General features: G+C 50.8%; 1 protein-coding gene across 3 annotated transcripts in view; it reads left to right on the forward strand.

Annotated features, from left to right (window-relative positions):
• The window catches only part of HDAC6 (histone deacetylase 6), an 87848-nt gene that overhangs the window by 29707 nt on the left and 40463 nt on the right, over positions 1-17678 (forward strand). For all 3 annotated transcript variants that reach the window (XM_063936098.1, XM_063936099.1, XM_063936097.1), the window contains exons 10-21: positions 268-394; positions 742-807; positions 905-964; positions 6777-6866; positions 6987-7093; positions 7284-7351; positions 14575-14779; positions 14896-15024; positions 15209-15377; positions 16972-17114; positions 17235-17303; positions 17384-17576. In XM_063936098.1, the coding sequence (XP_063792168.1) occupies positions 268-394; positions 742-807; positions 905-964; positions 6777-6866; positions 6987-7093; positions 7284-7351; positions 14575-14779; positions 14896-15024; positions 15209-15377; positions 16972-17114; positions 17235-17303; positions 17384-17576 (1426 nt within the window). The remainder of the gene's footprint in view (positions 1-267; positions 395-741; positions 808-904; positions 965-6776; positions 6867-6986; positions 7094-7283; positions 7352-14574; positions 14780-14895; positions 15025-15208; positions 15378-16971; positions 17115-17234; positions 17304-17383; positions 17577-17678) is intronic.

The following is a 17678-nucleotide window of genomic DNA, read 5'->3' on the forward strand; positions in this document are numbered from 1 at the left end:
CCCCCTCCTTGGCTGAACCGCAAAGATGCAGTGCGATAATTGGCGCTGCGGGCAGGAAAAACTGTAAAAAAAGAAAAAGGAAAAAAAAAGAAAATAGTGATTGAACAGGTTGAATTCTAATAATTATTGGCTCATGCAACAAAGTGTCTGCGCAGTGTGTTAGTGGTAGTTGTGCTTTATGGGTAGAGGGGTCTGCCTTTGATCTATTATTCAGGGGTGTTTGGGGTGACGGCTGCTCCTGACTAGCACAAGTTTTTCTCTTTCCAGCGTTCTATATTTTTCTATTCACCGTTATGAAAATGGACAGTTTTGGCCCCATCTTGTAGATTCTTCCAGCACAGCTGTGGGAAAGGAGCGTGGTGAACGATATAATATAAATGTGCCATGGAATAAGGTAGGAATTGTACAGAAATTTCTCGGCCAGATTCTGCATGCCCTGTAAAGATTGCTCTCACCCGCTCTTGGCTCGGGCTGGCCCGCTCTTGGCTCGGGCTGGCCCGCTCTTGGCTCGGGCTGGCCCGCTCTTGGCTCGGGCTGGCCCGCTCTTGGCTCGGGCTGGCCCGCTCTTGGCTCGGGCTGGCCCTCCCGGCCCGCTCTTGGCTCGAACTGGCCCTCCCGGCCCGCTCTTGGCTCGGACTGACCCTGCCCAGGAGGTGTAACTCTTGTCTCCTGTCCTTGTTTCCTACTCACATGTTGGTAGCAGGTACCATATTGTCACCGTAACTTGTGTTTGTCCCCCAGACAGGAATGAATGATGCGGATTATATTACAGCATTCCTCCATCTTCTCCTACCGGTCTCCTATGAGGTAATCCAAGCACAGTCCTGTTTTCTCCTTACTCCTATGACCTCTTATCTTCACATGATGATAATAATTGCAATGTTTGTTATTGTTGTTCTTGTAGTTCCAGCCGCAGCTTGTATTAGTAGCAGCTGGATTTGACTCGGTGGTGGGAGATCCAAAGGTAATTGATGGGAGCAGTGACTGGCTGGAATTAGCTGGCTCTGTGTGTAGGGCCTTGCTGGGGCACACTGGCAGGGATAGTATGTATATGTGTGTATGTAGTGACTGGCAGGGATAGTATGTATATGTGTGTATGTAGTGACTGGCAGGGATAGTATGTATATGTGTGTATGTAGTGACTGGCAGGGATAGGATGTATATGTGTGTATGTAGTGACTGGCAGGGATAGGATGTATATGTGTGTATGTAGTGACTGGCAGGGATAGGATGTATATGTGTGTATGTAGTGACTGGCAGGGATAGGATGTATATGTGTGTATGTAGTGACTGGCAGGGATAGGATGTATATGTGTGTATGTAGTGACTGGCAGGGATAGGATGTATATGTGTGTATGTAGTGACTGGCAGGGATAGGATGTATATGTGTGTATGTAGTGACTGGCAGGGATAGGATGTATATGTGTGTATGTAGTGACTGGCAGGGATAGGATGTATATGTGTGTATGTAGTGACTGGCAGGGATAGGATGTATGTGTGTGTATGTAGTGACTGGCAGGGATAGGATGTATGTGTGTGTATGTAGTGACTGGCAGGGATAGGATGTATGTGTGTGTATGTAGTGACTGGCAGGGATAGGATGTATGTGTGTGTATGTAGTGACTGGCAGGGATAGGATGTATGTGTGTGTATGTAGTGACTGGCAGGGATAGGATGTATGTGTGTGTATGTAGTGACTGGCAGGGATAGGATGTATGTGTGTGTATGTAGTGACTGGCAGGGATAGGATGTATATGTGTGTATGTAGTGACTGGCAGGGATAGGATGTATATGTGTGTATGTAGTGACTGGCAGGGATAGGATGTATATGTGTGTATGTAGTGACTGGCAGGGATAGGATGTATATGTGTGTATGTAGTGACTGGCAGGGATAGGATGTATATGTGTGTATGTAGTGACTGGCAGGGATAGGATGTATATGTGTGTATGTAGTGACTGGCAGGGATAGGATGTATATGTGTGTATGTAGTGACTGGCAGGGATAGGATGTATATGTGTGTATGTAGTGACTGGCAGGGATAGGATGTATATGTGTGTATGTAGTGACTGGCAGGGATAGGATGTATATGTGTGTATGTAGTGACTGGCAGGGATAGGATGTATATGTGTGTATGTAGTGACTGGCAGGGATAGGATGTATATGTGTGTATGTAGTGACTGGCAGGGATAGGATGTATATGTGTGTATGTAGTGACTGGCAGGGATAGGATGTATATGTGTGTATGTAGTGACTGGCAGGGATAGGATGTATATGTGTGTATGTAGTGACTGGCAGGGATAGGATGTATATGTGTGTATGTAGTGACTGGCAGGGATAGGATGTATATGTGTGTATGTAGTGACTGGCAGGGATAGGATGTATATGTGTGTATGTAGTGACTGGCAGGGATAGGATGTATATGTGTGTATGTAGTGACTGGCAGGGATAGGATGTATATGTGTGTATGTAGTGACTGGCAGGGATAGGATGTATATGTGTGTATGTAGTGACTGGCAGGGATAGGATGTATATGTGTGTATGTAGTGACTGGCAGGGATAGGATGTATATGTGTGTATGTAGTGACTGGCAGGGATAGGATGTATATGTGTGTATGTAGTGACTGGCAGGGATAGGATGTATATGTGTGTATGTAGTGACTGGCAGGGATAGGATGTATATGTGTGTATGTAGTGACTGGCAGGGATAGGATGTATATGTGTGTATGTAGTGACTGGCAGGGATAGGATGTATATGTGTGTATGTAGTGACTGGCAGGGATAGGATGTATATGTGTGTATGTAGTGACTGGCAGGGATAGGATGTATATGTGTGTATGTAGTGACTGGCAGGGATAGGATGTATATGTGTGTATGTAGTGACTGGCAGGGATAGGATGTATATGTGTGTATGTAGTGACTGGCAGGGATAGGATGTATATGTGTGTATGTAGTGACTGGCAGGGATAGGATGTATATGTGTGTATGTAGTGACTGGCAGGGATAGGATGTATATGTGTGTATGTAGTGACTGGCAGGGATAGGATGTATATGTGTGTATGTAGTGACTGGCAGGGATAGGATGTATATGTGTGTATGTAGTGACTGGCAGGGATAGGATGTATATGTGTGTATGTAGTGACTGGCAGGGATAGGATGTATATGTGTGTATGTAGTGACTGGCAGGGATAGGATGTATATGTGTGTATGTAGTGACTGGCAGGGATAGGATGTATATGTGTGTATGTAGTGACTGGCAGGGATAGGATGTATATGTGTGTATGTAGTGACTGGCAGGGATAGGATGTATATGTGTGTATGTAGTGACTGGCAGGGATAGGATGTATATGTGTGTATGTAGTGACTGGCAGGGATAGGATGTATATGTGTGTGTATGTAGTGACTGGCAGGGATAGGATGTATATGTGTGTGTATGTAGTGACTGGCAGGGATAGGATGTATATGTGTGTGTATGTAGTGACTGGCAGGGATAGGATGTATATGTGTGTGTATGTAGTGACTGGCAGGGATAGGATGTATATGTGTGTGTATGTAGTGACTGGCAGGGATAGGATGTATATGTGTGTGTATGTAGTGACTGGCAGGGATAGGATGTACAGATGGAGCCACGATTATCTTGTCTTCTATGCTGCACCTAGTCACACCATGGTTTATTAGCATAAGCCTTTCATCTATTGTTCTCCGCTGCAATACAATACAGAGAACAATACAGCAGGGGATTAAGTCATTACAGCAAAGGATTAAGTCCGACTGCCCTGGCTCAATTAATCCTATTAGAGGCCAAGATAAAGATGGCTCTATCTGTATGTGTGTGCGTGTAGGGACCGTGTGAGGGGATAGGGTGTGTGCGCGTAGGGACTGTGTGGGGGGATAGGGTGTGTGTGCGTAAGGACTGTGTGGGGGGATAGGGTGTGTGTGCGTAAGGACTGTGTGAGGGGGATAGGATGTGTGCGCGTAGGGACTGTGTGCGGGGATAGGATGTGTGTGCGTAAGGACTGTGTGGGGGGATAGGGTGTGTGTGCGTAGGGACTGTGAGGGGGATAGGATATGTGCGTAGGGACTGTGTGAGGGGATAGGATGTGTGCGCCTAGGGACTGTGTGGGTGGATAGGATGTGTGTCCTTAGGGACTGTGTGGGGGGGATAGGATGTGTGCGCCTAGGGACTGTGTGAGGGGAATAGGATGTGTGTGCCTAGGGACTGTGTGAGGGGAATAGGATGTGTGCGCCTAGGGACTGTGAGGGGGATAGGATGTGTGCGCCTAGGGACTGTGTGAGGGGGATAGGATGTGTGCGCCTAGGGACTGTGTGGGGGGATAGGATGTGTGTCCTTAGGGACTGTGTGGGGGGGATAGGATGTGTGTCCTTAGGGACTGTGGGGGGGGGATAGGATGTGTGTGCCTAGGGACTGTGTGGGGGGATAGGATGTGTGCGCCTAGGGACTGTTTGAGGGGATAGGATGTGTGCGCCTAGGGACTGTGAGGGGATAGGATGTGTGTGCCTAGGGGACGGTGTGAGGGGATAGGATGTGCGTGCGCCTAGGGGACGTTGTGGGGGGATAGGATGTGCGCGCGCCTAGGTACGGTGGGGGGGGATAGGATGTGCGCGCGCCTAGGGACGGTGGGGGGTATAGGATGTGTGTGCGCCTAGGGACGGTGAGGGGGGATAGGATGTGTGTGCGCCTAGGGACGGTGAGGGGGGATAGGATGTGTGTGCGCCTAGGGACGGTGGGGGGGTATAGGATGTGTGTGCGCTTAGGGACGGTGGGGGGGGGGGGGGATAGGATGTGTGTGTGCGTAGGGACTGTGTGGGGGGATAGGATGTGTGTGTGCGTAGGGACTGTGTGGGGGGATAGGATGTGTGTGTGCGTAGGGACTGTGTGGGGGGATAGGATGTGTGTGTGCGTAGGGACTGTGTGGGGGGATAGGATGTGTGCGTAGGGACGGTGGGGGGGGATAGGATGTGTGTGTGCGTAGGGACTGTGTGGGGGGATAGGATGTGTGCGTAGGGACTGTGGGGGGATAGGATGTGTGCGTAGGGACTGTGTGAGGGGATAGGATGTGTGTGCGCCTAGGGGACGGTGTGGGGGGATAGGATGTGTGTGCACCTAGGTACGGTGGGGGGGGGGGGATAGGATGTGCGCGCGCATAGGGACGGTGGGGGGGGGGTGATAGGATGTGCGTGCGCCTAGGGACGGTGTGGGGGGATAGGATGTGTGTGCGCTTAGGGACGGTGGGGGGGGATAGGATGTGTGTGCGCTTAGGGACGGTGGGGGGGGGTAGGATGTGTGTGCGCCTAGGGACGGTGAGGGGGGATAGGATGTGTGCGCTTAGGGACGGTGAGGGGGGATAGGATGTGTATGCGCTTAGGGACGGTGGGGGGGGATAGGATGTGTATGTGAGGGGATAGAATGTGTGTGTGCGTAGGGACTGTGTGGGGGGATAGGATGTGTGTGCGCCTAGGTACGGTGGGGGGGGGATAGGATGTGCGCGCGCCTAGGGACGGTGGGGGGGATAGGATGTGTGTGCGCCTAGGAACGGTGTGGGGGGATAGGATGTGTGCGCGCTTAGGGACGGTGGGGGGGGGTAGGATGTGTGTGCGCTTAGGGACGGTGGGGGGGGATAGGATGTGTGTGCGCCTAGGAACGGTGTGGGGGGATAGGATGTGTGTGCGCTTAGGGACGGTGGGGGGGGGATAGGATGTGTGTGCGCTTAGGGACGGTGGGGGGGGATAGGATGTGTGTGCGCCTAGGAACGGTGTGGGGGGATAGGATGTGTGTGCGCTTAGGGACGGTGGGGGGGGATAGGATGTGTGTGCGCTTAGGGACGGTGGGGGGGGATAGGATGTGTGTGCGCCTAGGAACGGTGTGGGGGGATAGGATGTGTGTGCGCTTAGGGACGGTGGGGGGGGGATAGGATGTGTGTGCGCTTAGGGACGGTGGGGGGGGATAGGATGTGTGTGCGCTTAGGGACGGTGGGGGGGGATAGGATGTGTGTGCGCTTAGGGACGGTGGGGGGGGATAGGATGTGTGTGCGCTTAGGGACGGTGGGGGGGGGTAGGATGTGTGTGCGCTTAGGGACGGTGAGGGGGGATAGGATGTGTGTGCGCTTAGGGACGGTGGGGGGGGATAGGATGTGTATGTGAGGAGATAGAATGTGTGCGCGCTTAGGGACGGAGGGGGGGGATAGGATGTGTGTGCGCTTAGGGACGGTGGGGGGGGATAGGATGTGTGTGCGCTTAGGGACGGTGGGGGGGGATAGGATGTGTGTGCGCTTAGGGACGGTGGGGGGGGATAGGATGTGTGTGCGCTTAGGGACGGTGGGGGGGGTAGGATGTGTGTGCGCTTAGGGACGGTGAGGGGGGATAGGATGTGTGTGCGCTTAGGGACGGTGGGGGGGGATAGGATGTGTATGTGAGGAGATAGAATGTGTGCGCGCTTAGGGACGGAGGGGGGGGATAGGATGTGTGTGCGCTTAGGGACGGTGGGGGGGGGATAGGATGTGTGTGCGCCTAGGAACGGTGTGGGGGGATAGGATGTGTGTGCGCTTAGGGACGGTGGGGGGGGGGGGGTAGGATGTGTGTGCGCTTAGGGACGGTGAGGGGGGATAGGATGTGTGTGCGCTTAGGGACGGTGGGGGGGGATAGGATGTGTATGTGAGGAGATAGAATGTGTGTGTGCGTAGGGACTGTGTGGGGGGGATAGGATGGCATAAGATGTCTCTGATTTTCCCTTCTGTCCCCCACCTATTGTGTCACCTAGGGAGAGATGTCTGCTACCCCAGCATGCTTTGCTCATCTCACGCACTTGCTGATGTCATTGGCGGAAGGAAGACTCCTGCTGTCGCTGGAGGTGAGCTGGGTGGAGGCTGGCATGGTGCCATTGTGTACAGTGTGGGAGAGTAACATTAGATGGTGTCTGTGTGATGGGTGAGAGAGACGCCCAGAGGACTTATGTAGCTCTTCCTTACAGGGAGGGTACAACATGCGCTCGCTGGCAGAAGGCGTCTGTACATCCCTGAAAATTCTCCTGGGAGACCCATGTCCAAACCTGCACCAGCCTTTTGCCCCGTGTGAGAGGTGAGGAAGTTAGCGTTGTGGTATATTATTAGTAGCACAGGTGATGACGAGGAGATCTGACACATCTGTGTCGTTCGTCAGTGACACAACAGACCGTTTCTTATCTATCTATTAAATAAACAACAAAATTCGCCAAACTTCAGCGTTTTTGCTGCCATAAATAGTCTGCCCCTTTACTTTCATTTTGCAGTGCCCTCGATTCTATCTCTAGCGCCATCTCCATCCACAGGAAGTTCTGGAGAAGTCTGCAGGACCAGCGTGAGTTTCCGTCATCTAGGCCGAGATCTCCACCCTTCATATATATGGCTTATTAGTACTGTATATTACCGATACCTGTTGAAGGCTCCTTTCCTGATAGAATCCCTTTGTCACAGCTGTTGTCACACATCCATGGAACTGCAGGAAAGTGTGATGCATTGTAATATGGTTTCAGAACAGAGTGCCGACGGTTTAATGGAGGTGCAAGGTAACGTGGGAGGGTGGTGGGGTGGGTGTCAAATACCGCATTCAGATCGCAAATGCCGGATCCCACCCGGTAAGGACACGTTACTTTTACCAGGGGGGATCCGGCATTTGCGATCTGAATCCGGCATTTGCGCTCCTTTGCTGGCTTTCCGACCAGGCAATATACCGTGTCGGTTGCTATAGCAGCGGGGGGGGGGGCGCCTCTCCCTATGCTGTGAATGGGAACCGTGTCGCATCGACGCGGCTCCCATTCACACTGCACCTGACCCGGTATTCAACCCGGGTATAATCCTTCTTTTATACCGGGTTGAATTACCGGGTCAGACGACCCGCTAATTCTCGGAAAGTGCTTTCACATCGCACACTGACCCGTGTCGACGCGGCAGTATGCCGTGTCGATACCGGGTTATTTGTGCGATGTGAAAGGGGTAAAAGACTCTTGAGTCTCTGTCATCTCCGGCTCCGTAGTGGCTGCACCTACGACATCCACTGGTGAAGTGATTGGTAGAGGATTTTGTGATTCTGGGGGAATTTATTAAAGCTTGGATAGAGATGAAGTACCAACCAATCATCTTCTGTCATTTCTCTAACGTCCTAAGTGGATGCTGGGGACTCCGTAAGGACCATGGGGAATAGCGGCTCCGCAGGAGACTGGGCACAAAAGTAAAGCTTTAGAACTACCTGGTGTGCACTGGCTCCTCCCCCTATGACCCTCCTCCAAGCCTCAGTTAGATTTTTGTGCCCGAACGAGAAGGGTGCACACTAGGTGGCTCTCCTGAGCTGCTTAGTGAAAAGTTTAGTTTTAGGTTTTTTATGTTCAGTGAGACCTGCTGGCAACAGGCTCACTGCATCGAGGGACTAAGGGGAGAAGAAGCGAACTCACCTGCGTGCAGAGTGGATTGGGCTTCTTAGGCTACTGGACATTAGCTCCAGAGGGACCGATCACAGGCCCAGCCATGGATAGGTCCCAGAGCCGCGCCGCCGGCCCCCTTACAGAGCCAGAAGACAGAAGAGGTCCGGAAAATCGGCGGCAGAAGACGTCCTGTCTTCAACAAGGTAGCGCACAGCACTGCAGCTGTGCGCCATTGCTCTCAGCACACTTCACACTCCGGTCACTGAGGGTGCAGGGCGCTGGGGGGGGGCGCCCTGAGACGCAATAAAAACACCTTGGATGGCAAAAAAAATGCATCACATATAGCTCCTGGGCTATATGGATGAATTTAACCCCTGCCAGAATACACAGAAAAACGGGAGATAGGCTCCGCCCCCTTTTCGGCGGCCTTATCTCCTCAGCACACTGGCGCCATTTTCCCTCACAGCTCCGTTGGAGGGAAGCTCCCTGGCTCTCCCCTGCAGTCACTACACTACAGAAAGGGTTAAAAAAGAGAAGGGGGCACTAATTACGCGCAGTATTAAAAATACAGCAGCTATAAGGGGAAAAACACTTATATAAGGTTATCCCTGTATATATATAGCGCTCTGGTGTGTGCTGGCAAACTCTCCCTCTGTCTCCCCAAAGGGCTAGTGGGGTCCTGTCCTCTATCAGAGCATTCCCTGTGTGTGTGCTGTGTGTCGGTACGTTTGTGTCGACATGTATGAGGAGAAAAATGATGTGGAGACGGAGCAGATTGCCTGTAATAGTGATGTCACCCCCTAGGGGGTCGACACCTGAGTGGATGAACTGTTGGAAGGAATTACGTAACAGTGTCAGCTCTGTATAAAAGACAGTGGTTGACATGAGACAGCCGGCTACTCAGCTTGTGCCTGTCCAGACGTCTCATAGGCCGTCAGGGGCTCTAAAGCGCCCGTTACCTCAGATGGCAGATATAGACCCCGACACGGATACTGACTCCAGTGTCGACGGTGAAGAGACAAATGTGACTTCCAGTAGGGCCACACGTTACATGATTGAGGCAATGAAAAATGTTTTACACATTTCTGATAATACGAGTACCACCAAAAAGGGGTATTATGTTCGGTGAGGAAAAACTACCTGTAGTTTTCCTGAATCTGAGAAATTAAATGAGGTGTGTGATGATGCGTGGGTTTCCCCCGATAACAACTGATAATTTCTAAAAATGTTATTGGCCTTATATCCTTTCCCGCCAGAGGTTAGGGTGCGTTGGGTGGATAAAGCGCTCACACGCTTGTAAGAACAAGGGCTCTACCCTCTCCTGAGATGGCCGCCCTTAAGGATCCTGCTGATAGAAAGCAGGAGGGTATCCTAAAATGTATTTACACACATACTGGTGTTATACTGCGACCAGCAATTGCCTCAGCCTGGATGTGCAGTGCTGGGTTGGCGTGGTCGGATTCCCTGACTGAAAATATTGATACCCTAGATAGGGACAGTATATTATTGCCTATAGAGCATTTAAAAGATGCATTTCTATATATGGGTGATGCACAGCGGAATATTTGCCGACTGGCATCAAGTCTAAGTGCGTTGTCCATTTCTGCCAGTAGAGGGTTATGGACACGACAGTGGTCAGGTGATGCGGATTCCAAACGGCATTTGGAAGTATTGCCTTATTAAGGGGAGGAGTTATTTGGGGTCGGTCTTTCAGACCTGGTGGCCACGGCAACAGCTGGGAAATCCACGTTTGTACCCCAGGTCGCCTCTCAACATAAGAAGACGCCGTATTATCAGGCGCAGTCTTTTCGTAGGCAAGCGGGAAAAAGGTTCAATTTCTGCCCCGTGACAGAGGGAGAGGAAAAAGGCTGCAGAAATCAGCCAGTTCCCAGGAACAGAAACCCTCTCCCGCCTCTGCCAAGCCCTCAGTATGACGCTGGGGCTTTACAAGCAGAATCCGGCACGGTGGGGGCCCGTCTCAATGAATTTCAGCGCGCAGTGGGCTCACTCGCAAGTAGACCCCTGGATCCTTCAGGTGATATCTCAGGGGTACAAATTGGAATTCGAGACGTCTCCCCCTCGCCGTTTCCTAAAGTCGGCTTTAACGATGTCTCCTTCTGACAGGGAGGCAGTTTTGGAAGCCATTCACAAGCTGTATTCCCAGCAGGTGATAATCAAGGTACCCCTCCTGCAACAGGGAACGGGGTATTATTCCACACTGTTGTGGTACCGAAGCCGGACGGCTCGGCGAGACCGATTCTAAATCTAAAATCTTGAACACTTACATACGGAGGTTCAAATTCAAGATTGAGTCACTCAGAGCAGTGATTGCGAACCTGGAAGAAGGGGACTACATGATGTCTCGGGACATCAAGGATGCTTACCTTCATGTCCCAATTTACCCTTCTCACCAAGGGTACCTCAGGTTTATGGTACAGAACTGTCACTATCAGTTCAGACGCTGCCGTATGGATGGTTCACGGCACCCCGGGTCTTTACCAAGGTAATGGCCGAAATGATGACACTCCTTCGAAGGAAGGGAATTTTAGTTATCCCTTACTTGGACGATTCCCTGATAAGGGTAAGATCCAGGGAACAGTTGGAGGTCGGTGTAGCACTATCTCAGGTAGTGTTGCGGCAGCACGATTGGATTCTCAATATTCCAAAATCGCGGCTGATTCCGACGACTCGTCTTCTGTTCTTAGGGATGATCCTGGACACAGTCCAGAAAAAGGTGTTTCTCCCGGAGGAGAAAGTCAGGGAGTTATCCGAGCTAGTCGGGAACCTCCTATAACCGAGCCAAGTCTCAGTACATCAATGAAATGGTTCTGGGAAAAATGGTGGCTTCCTACGAAGCAATCCCATTCGGCAGATTCCACGCAAGAACTTTCCAGTGGGACCTGCTGGACAAATGGTCCGGGTCGCATCTTCAGATGCATCAGCGGATAACCCTGTCACCAAGCACAAGGGTGTCTCTCCTGTGGTGGTTGCAGAGTGCTCATCTTCTAGAGGGCAGCACATTCAGGACTGGGTCCTGGTGACCACGGATGCCAGCCTGCGAGGCTGGGGAGCAGTCACACAGGGAAGGAATTTCCAGAGCTTATGGTCAAGCCTGGAGACATCACTTCACATAAATATCCTGAAGCTAAGGGCCATTTACAATGCTCTAAGCTCAGCAAGACCTCTGCTTCAAGGTCACCCGGAGTTGATCCATTCGGACAACATCACGGCAGTCACCCACGTAAACAGACAGGGTGACACAAGAAGCAGGAGGGCAATGGCAGAAGCTGCAAGGATTCTTCGCTGGGCGGAAAATCATGTGATAGCACTGTCAGCAGTATTCATTCCGGGAGTGGACAACTGGGAAGCAGATTTCCTCAGCAGACACGACCTTCACCCGGGAGAGTGGTGACTTCACCCAGAAGTCTTCCACATGTTTATAAAACTCGACAAGTATTGCGCCAGGTCAAGGGACCCTCAGGCAATAGCTGTAGACGCTCTGGTAACACAGTGGGTGTACCAGTCAGTGTATGTGTTCCCTCCTCTGCCTCTCATACCCAAGGTACTGAGAATTATAAGATGGAGAGGAGTAAGCACTATATTCGTGGCTCCGGATTGGCCAAGAAGGACTTGGTAACCGGAACTTCAAGAGATGCTCACGGAGGATCCGGGGCCTCTACCTCTAAGAAGGGACCTGCTCCAGCAAGGACCCTGTCTGTTCCAAGACTTACCGCGGCTGCGTTTGACGGCATGGCGGTTGAACGCCGGATCCTTAAGGAGAAAGGCATTCCGAATGAAGTCATTCCTATCCTGATCAAAGCCAGGAAAGATATAACCGCAAAACATTATCACCGCATTTGGCGAAAATATGTTGCGTGGTGCGAGGCCAGTAAGGCCCCGACGGAGGAATTTTCAACTAGGTCGATTCTTACATTTCCTGCAAACAGGAGTGTCTATGGGCCTGAAATGGGGGTCCATTAAGGTTCAAATTTCGGCCCTGTCAATTTTCTTCCAAAAAGAACTAGCTTCAGTCCCTGAAGTTCAGACGTTTGTGAAAGGGGTACTGTATATACAGCCTCCTTTTGTGCCTCCAGTGGCACCTTGGGATCTAAATGTAGTTTTTGGGTTCCAAAAGTCACATTGGTTTGAACCACTTAAATATGTGGAGTTAAAATATCTCACATGGAAAGTGGTCATGCTGTTGGCCCTGGCCTGGGCCAGGTGCGTGTCAGAATTGGCGGCTTTATCCTGTAAAAGCCCTCATCTGATTTTCCATTCGGACAGGGCGGAATTGAGGACTTGTCCTCAGTTTCTCCCTAAGGTGGTTTTCAGCGTTTCACCTGAATCTACCTATTGTGGTGCCTGCGGCTACTAGGGACTTGGAGGACTCCAAGTTGCTAGACGTTGTCAGAGCCCTGGAAATAGGTTTCCAGGACGGCTGGAGTCAGAAAATCTGACTCGTTGTTTATTCTGTATGCACCCAACAAGCTGGGTGCTCCTGCTTCTAAGCAGACTATTGCTCGTTGGATTTGTAGTACAATTCAGCTTGCACATTCTGTGGCAGGCCTGCCACAGCCAAAATCTGTAAAAGCCCATTCCACAAGGAAGGTGGGCTCATCTTGGGCGGCTGCCCGAGGGGTCTCGGCTTTACAACTTTGCCGAGCAGCTACTTGGTCAGGAGCAAATACGTTTGTAAAATTCTACAAATTTGATACCCTGGCTGAGGAGGACCTGGAGTTCTCTCATTTGGTGCTGCAGAGTCATCCGCACTCTCCCGCCCGTTTGGGAGCTTTGGTATAATCCCCATGGTCCTTACGGAGTCCCCAGCATCCACTTAGGACGTTAGAGAAAATAAGAATTTACTTACCGATAATTCTATTTCTCGTAGTCCGTAGTGGATGCTGGGCGCCCATCCCAAGTGCGGATTGTCTGCAATACTGGTACATAGTTATTGTTACCAAAAAAATCGGGTTATTGCTGTAGTGAGCCATCTTTTCTAGAGGCTCCTCTGTTATCATGCTGTTAACTGGGTTTAGATCACAAGTTATATGGTGTGATTGGTGTGGCTGGTATGAGTCTTACCCGGGATTCAAAATCCTTCCTTATTGTGTACGCTCGTCTGGGCACAGTATCCTAACTGAGGCTTGGAGGAGGGTCATAGGGGGAGGAGCCAGTGCACACCAGGTAGTTCTAAAGCTTTACTTTTGTGCCCAGTCTCCTGCGGAGCCGCTATTCCCCATGGTCCTTACGGAGTCCCCAGCATCCACTACGGACTACGAGAAATAGAATTATCGGTAAGTAAATTCTTATTTTTTCAAACACAGCCTGTGAATTGTAAGGCAGAAGCTTATTGGCTAGTACTTTATCTCTCACAATTTTATTGCTTTGATAAATCTCCCCCCTTAGTTTCTAAGCCCTTTCCCAACAGGCTTGTTTTTGGATTACTGTGATGTTGTGGCTTAGTCATATTACCCGTAGCTTCTGTGGCCATTTAAACCTTAAAGAAATGATATCCACATGAGTGGAATGCCCAAGCACACTGACAACTGGACCATTGTACACAGAGGGGGTCATTCTGACCCGATCGCACGCTGCAGTTTTTTTGCAGCGTAGCGTTCGGGTCAGTACTGCGCCGGCGCATGGCCGCCCTTCGCTGCGCTACGATCACCTCTGCCTGATTGACAGGCAGAGGCGGTCGATGGGCGGGAGGGGGCGAAAACGGCGGCGTTTGGCCGCCGTTTCGTGGGCGCAGTCCGGCCAACGCAGGCGTGGCCGGACCGTGCGGGTAGTGGCCAGCAGCGTCTGCGTGACGTCACACGCAGCCGATGCGGGCCGGGGAGCGATGAGTAGATCCCGGCCAGCACGCTAAAGCTGCGCTGGACGGAAGCTACTCTTGAAGTGCAAAAGCATCGCCGCTGTGCGATGCCTTTGCACTTCTGCGAGGGGGGGCCGGACTGACATGCGGGGCGGGATAACCCTGTGCTGGGCGTCCCCCCGCATGTCAGTGTGAATGATCGTAGCTGTGCTAAATTTAGCACAGCTACGATCAACTCTGAATGACCCCCAGAATGCAGTATGTGTATGAATAATGGGATGCAAATACTCTAATACTATATTAATGAGTCATCGATGGGGTAACCGAATGTTATGACCTTTTTTTTAGATTTCACGTTAAGCCGTGAGCTTGTAGAGAAGGTTCGGACCCCGCAGGAAAGCAGCGATGCTTTACACCCAAAGGAGTTCGGAGAAGAGCGTGTGCGGGTCATACTGGACACTGTGATGCAGGAGGTGATGAGGGAGGTCCCGGCGCAGCGCACTGGTCTGGTGTACGACGAGCAGATGATGAATCATTACAACATGTGGGACAGGTGAGTTATGCAGTTTGCGAGCGCCTAGAGATTCCTATGTATGTATATGTGTAATGTGGCAGACGTGGTCCTCGTCGTCTCCGGTCTCCTTTGACTATTCTTGTTTGTCTCCTCAGCGGCCACCCAGAGGTCCCACAAAGAATTGCTCGGATATTCCAGCGGCATAAGGAGATGGGGCTATTGGAACGTTGTACTCGTCTTCCCCACCTCCTGGCAACTAGAGAGGAGCTACAGTTGTGTCATAGGTGTGTAGCTACAGCCAAGCGTTGCGGCAGATTCACACCTGTCTGGTGTCATAAGATCCCACCGGAGTGTTCGGGTTTACATCATCCGCTCCGTGATCTTCAGATAACCCCATTGAGTGATGTTCTGTTGTATCGTTGTCTGTAAAGGTTTTTATCTACAGGATCATTGTCTGTTCCCCAACAGTCTCCCCTACATTAAGAAGATTGAGGAATGCACCCGTATGAAACAGAGGGAACTGCACAGGCTGGGCTCGGAGTATAACTCTATTTACATCAACAACAAGTCCTATAGCAGCGCCTGCCTGGCCGTGGGCTCCACGTTTAGTGTGGTAGAGGCCGTAGTCAAGGGAAAGGTTAGACTCTAGGTTCTTTCTTGTTATCGGACCACCATCATGTTTGCCGCAGGTTACTGTTCCCAATAAATGTTCATGTGGATAGTAAATACAGCATATGTTGAAAAAAACATGCGTCAACCTTTTATACCTGTTGACCTAATGCATGTACCATATGGTATTGACCTGTCGACTTTTGACCTATACATTGTTCATCTATCATCCGAATAACCATATATAATTCGTCCTGTGTTCATGATGAAGGTGTCCTGAATCTTGGCCCGTTCTTTATAAGGCTCAGTGTACACTACGGGGGTCATTCCGAGTTGTTCGCTCGCTGCCGATTTTCGGAACGCAGCGAATAGGTGGAAAATGCGCATGGTACGCACAGCGCATGCGCTTAGTAAGTTTATTAAGAACTTAGTAGATTCATACAAGTTCGAGCAAAGTTTTTTCAACGCTCGAGTGATCATAGTGTGATTGACAGGAAGTGGGTGTTTCTGGGCGACAACTCTGCGTTTGCTAAAAAACGCAGGCGTGCCAAGGAAAAACGCGGGAGTGGCTGGAGAAACGGGGGAGTGGCTGGCCGAACGCAGGGGGTGTTTGTGACGTCAAACCAGGAACTAAACGGACTGAGGTGATCGCAGTCTAGGAGTAGGTCTGGAGCTACTCAGAAACTGCAAGGAATTATTTAGTAGCAGTTCTGCTAACCTTTGATTCGCAATTCTGATAAGCTAAGATTCACTCCCAGAGGGCGGGGGCCTAGCGTGTGCAATGCTGCTAAAAGCAGCTAGCGAGCGAGCAACTCGGAATGAGGGCCTATGTGAGCTGCCAGTAAAACTGCATTCACCAAGTGGCTATAGGAAAACTGCCCACGTGTACAAGCCCTGTAATAGATACATGTTAGCCAGTGGTATTTGCTTTGTAACCACCCCTGATGCTCATTCATCACTGTTACTGTTTCTTGCTCAGTCTGTTTCTTGCCTGCAATGTTTAGCTCTCACTTGCTGTCCGCGCATCAGTGTGACTGTTTCTTGCTCAGTCTGTCTTTCTTTCAGTGTTTAGCTCTCACTTGCTGTCCGCGCATCAGTGTGACTGTTTCTTGCTCAGTCTGTCTCTTTCTTTCAGTGTTTAGCTCTCACTTGCTGTCCGCGCATCAGTGTGACTGTTTCTTGCTCAGTCTGTCTCTTTCTTTCAGTGTTTAGCTCTCACTTGCTGTCCACGCATCAGTGTTACTGTTTCTTGCTCAGTCTGTCTCTTGCCTGCAATGTTTAGCTCTCACTTGCTGTCCACGCATCAGTGCTGCTGTTTCTTGCTCAGTCTGTCTCTTGCTTTCAGTGTTTAGCTCTCACTTGCTGTCCACGCATCAGTGCTGCTGTTTCTTGCTCAGTCTGTCTCTTGCTTTCAGTGTTTAGCTCTCACTTGCTGTCCACGCATCAGTGCTGCTGTTTCTTGCTCAGTCTGTCTCTTGCTTTCAGTGTTTAGCTCTCACTTGCTGTCCACGCATCAGTGCTGCTGTTTCTTTCTCAGTCTGTCTCTTGCCTGCAATGTTTAGCTGTCCCTCGCATCAGTGTGACTGATATTCCTCTCTGTCTCATACGTTTTGTGTGCTCAGGTACAAAATGGAGTTTGTATCGTTCGGCCGCCAGGTCACCACGCAGAGCAAGATGCGGCCTGTGGTTTTTGCTTTTTTAACAACGTAGCGCTGGCTGCGCGTTATGCCCAAAGCCTGCAGAACTCCTCGGAACCTCGGTTAAGGTAAATATGGAGATACAGTTGAACGATTGTGCGTGTTGTTGTGTTTTGGAGTTTACCACCTGCTCCCAAATCTGGACCTTGCTCTCACGAGCCGCCTTATTCTCACACCTCTCCTTTCAGGGTGATGATTTTGGATTGGGACGTCCATCACGGCAATGGAACTCAACATATATTCCAAGAAGACCCCAGGTAACACGTATGCCTGCGTGTGAGAGCTTTCGTCCGTACATACATGTGCCTTTACCGACTTTCCCTATTTGCTTTACCAGCGTGCTGTACGTGTCCATCCATCGCTACGACAACGGGCTCTTCTTCCCGTCTTCAGAAGACGCCGCACATGACAAAGTTGGCAGCGGCTTAGGGGAGGGATTCAATGTGAACATCCCCTGGAATGGGGGCAAGATGGGGGATGTGGAGTACCTGCTGGCCTTTCACAGGATAGTGATGCCTATTGCTTATGAGGTAAGGGGCAGGGGGGCCGGAGGTGATGTAATTCAGGGGAAGAAAGGTCAGGTACTCCCGCAAGGGATCTTAATAACGAGTATATTGATCTTGTTTCCTGCA

This window comes from Pseudophryne corroboree, chromosome 8 (assembly GCF_028390025.1).
Source record: "Pseudophryne corroboree isolate aPseCor3 chromosome 8, aPseCor3.hap2, whole genome shotgun sequence".
In the NCBI taxonomy this organism is placed as follows: domain Eukaryota; kingdom Metazoa; phylum Chordata; class Amphibia; order Anura; family Myobatrachidae; genus Pseudophryne; species Pseudophryne corroboree.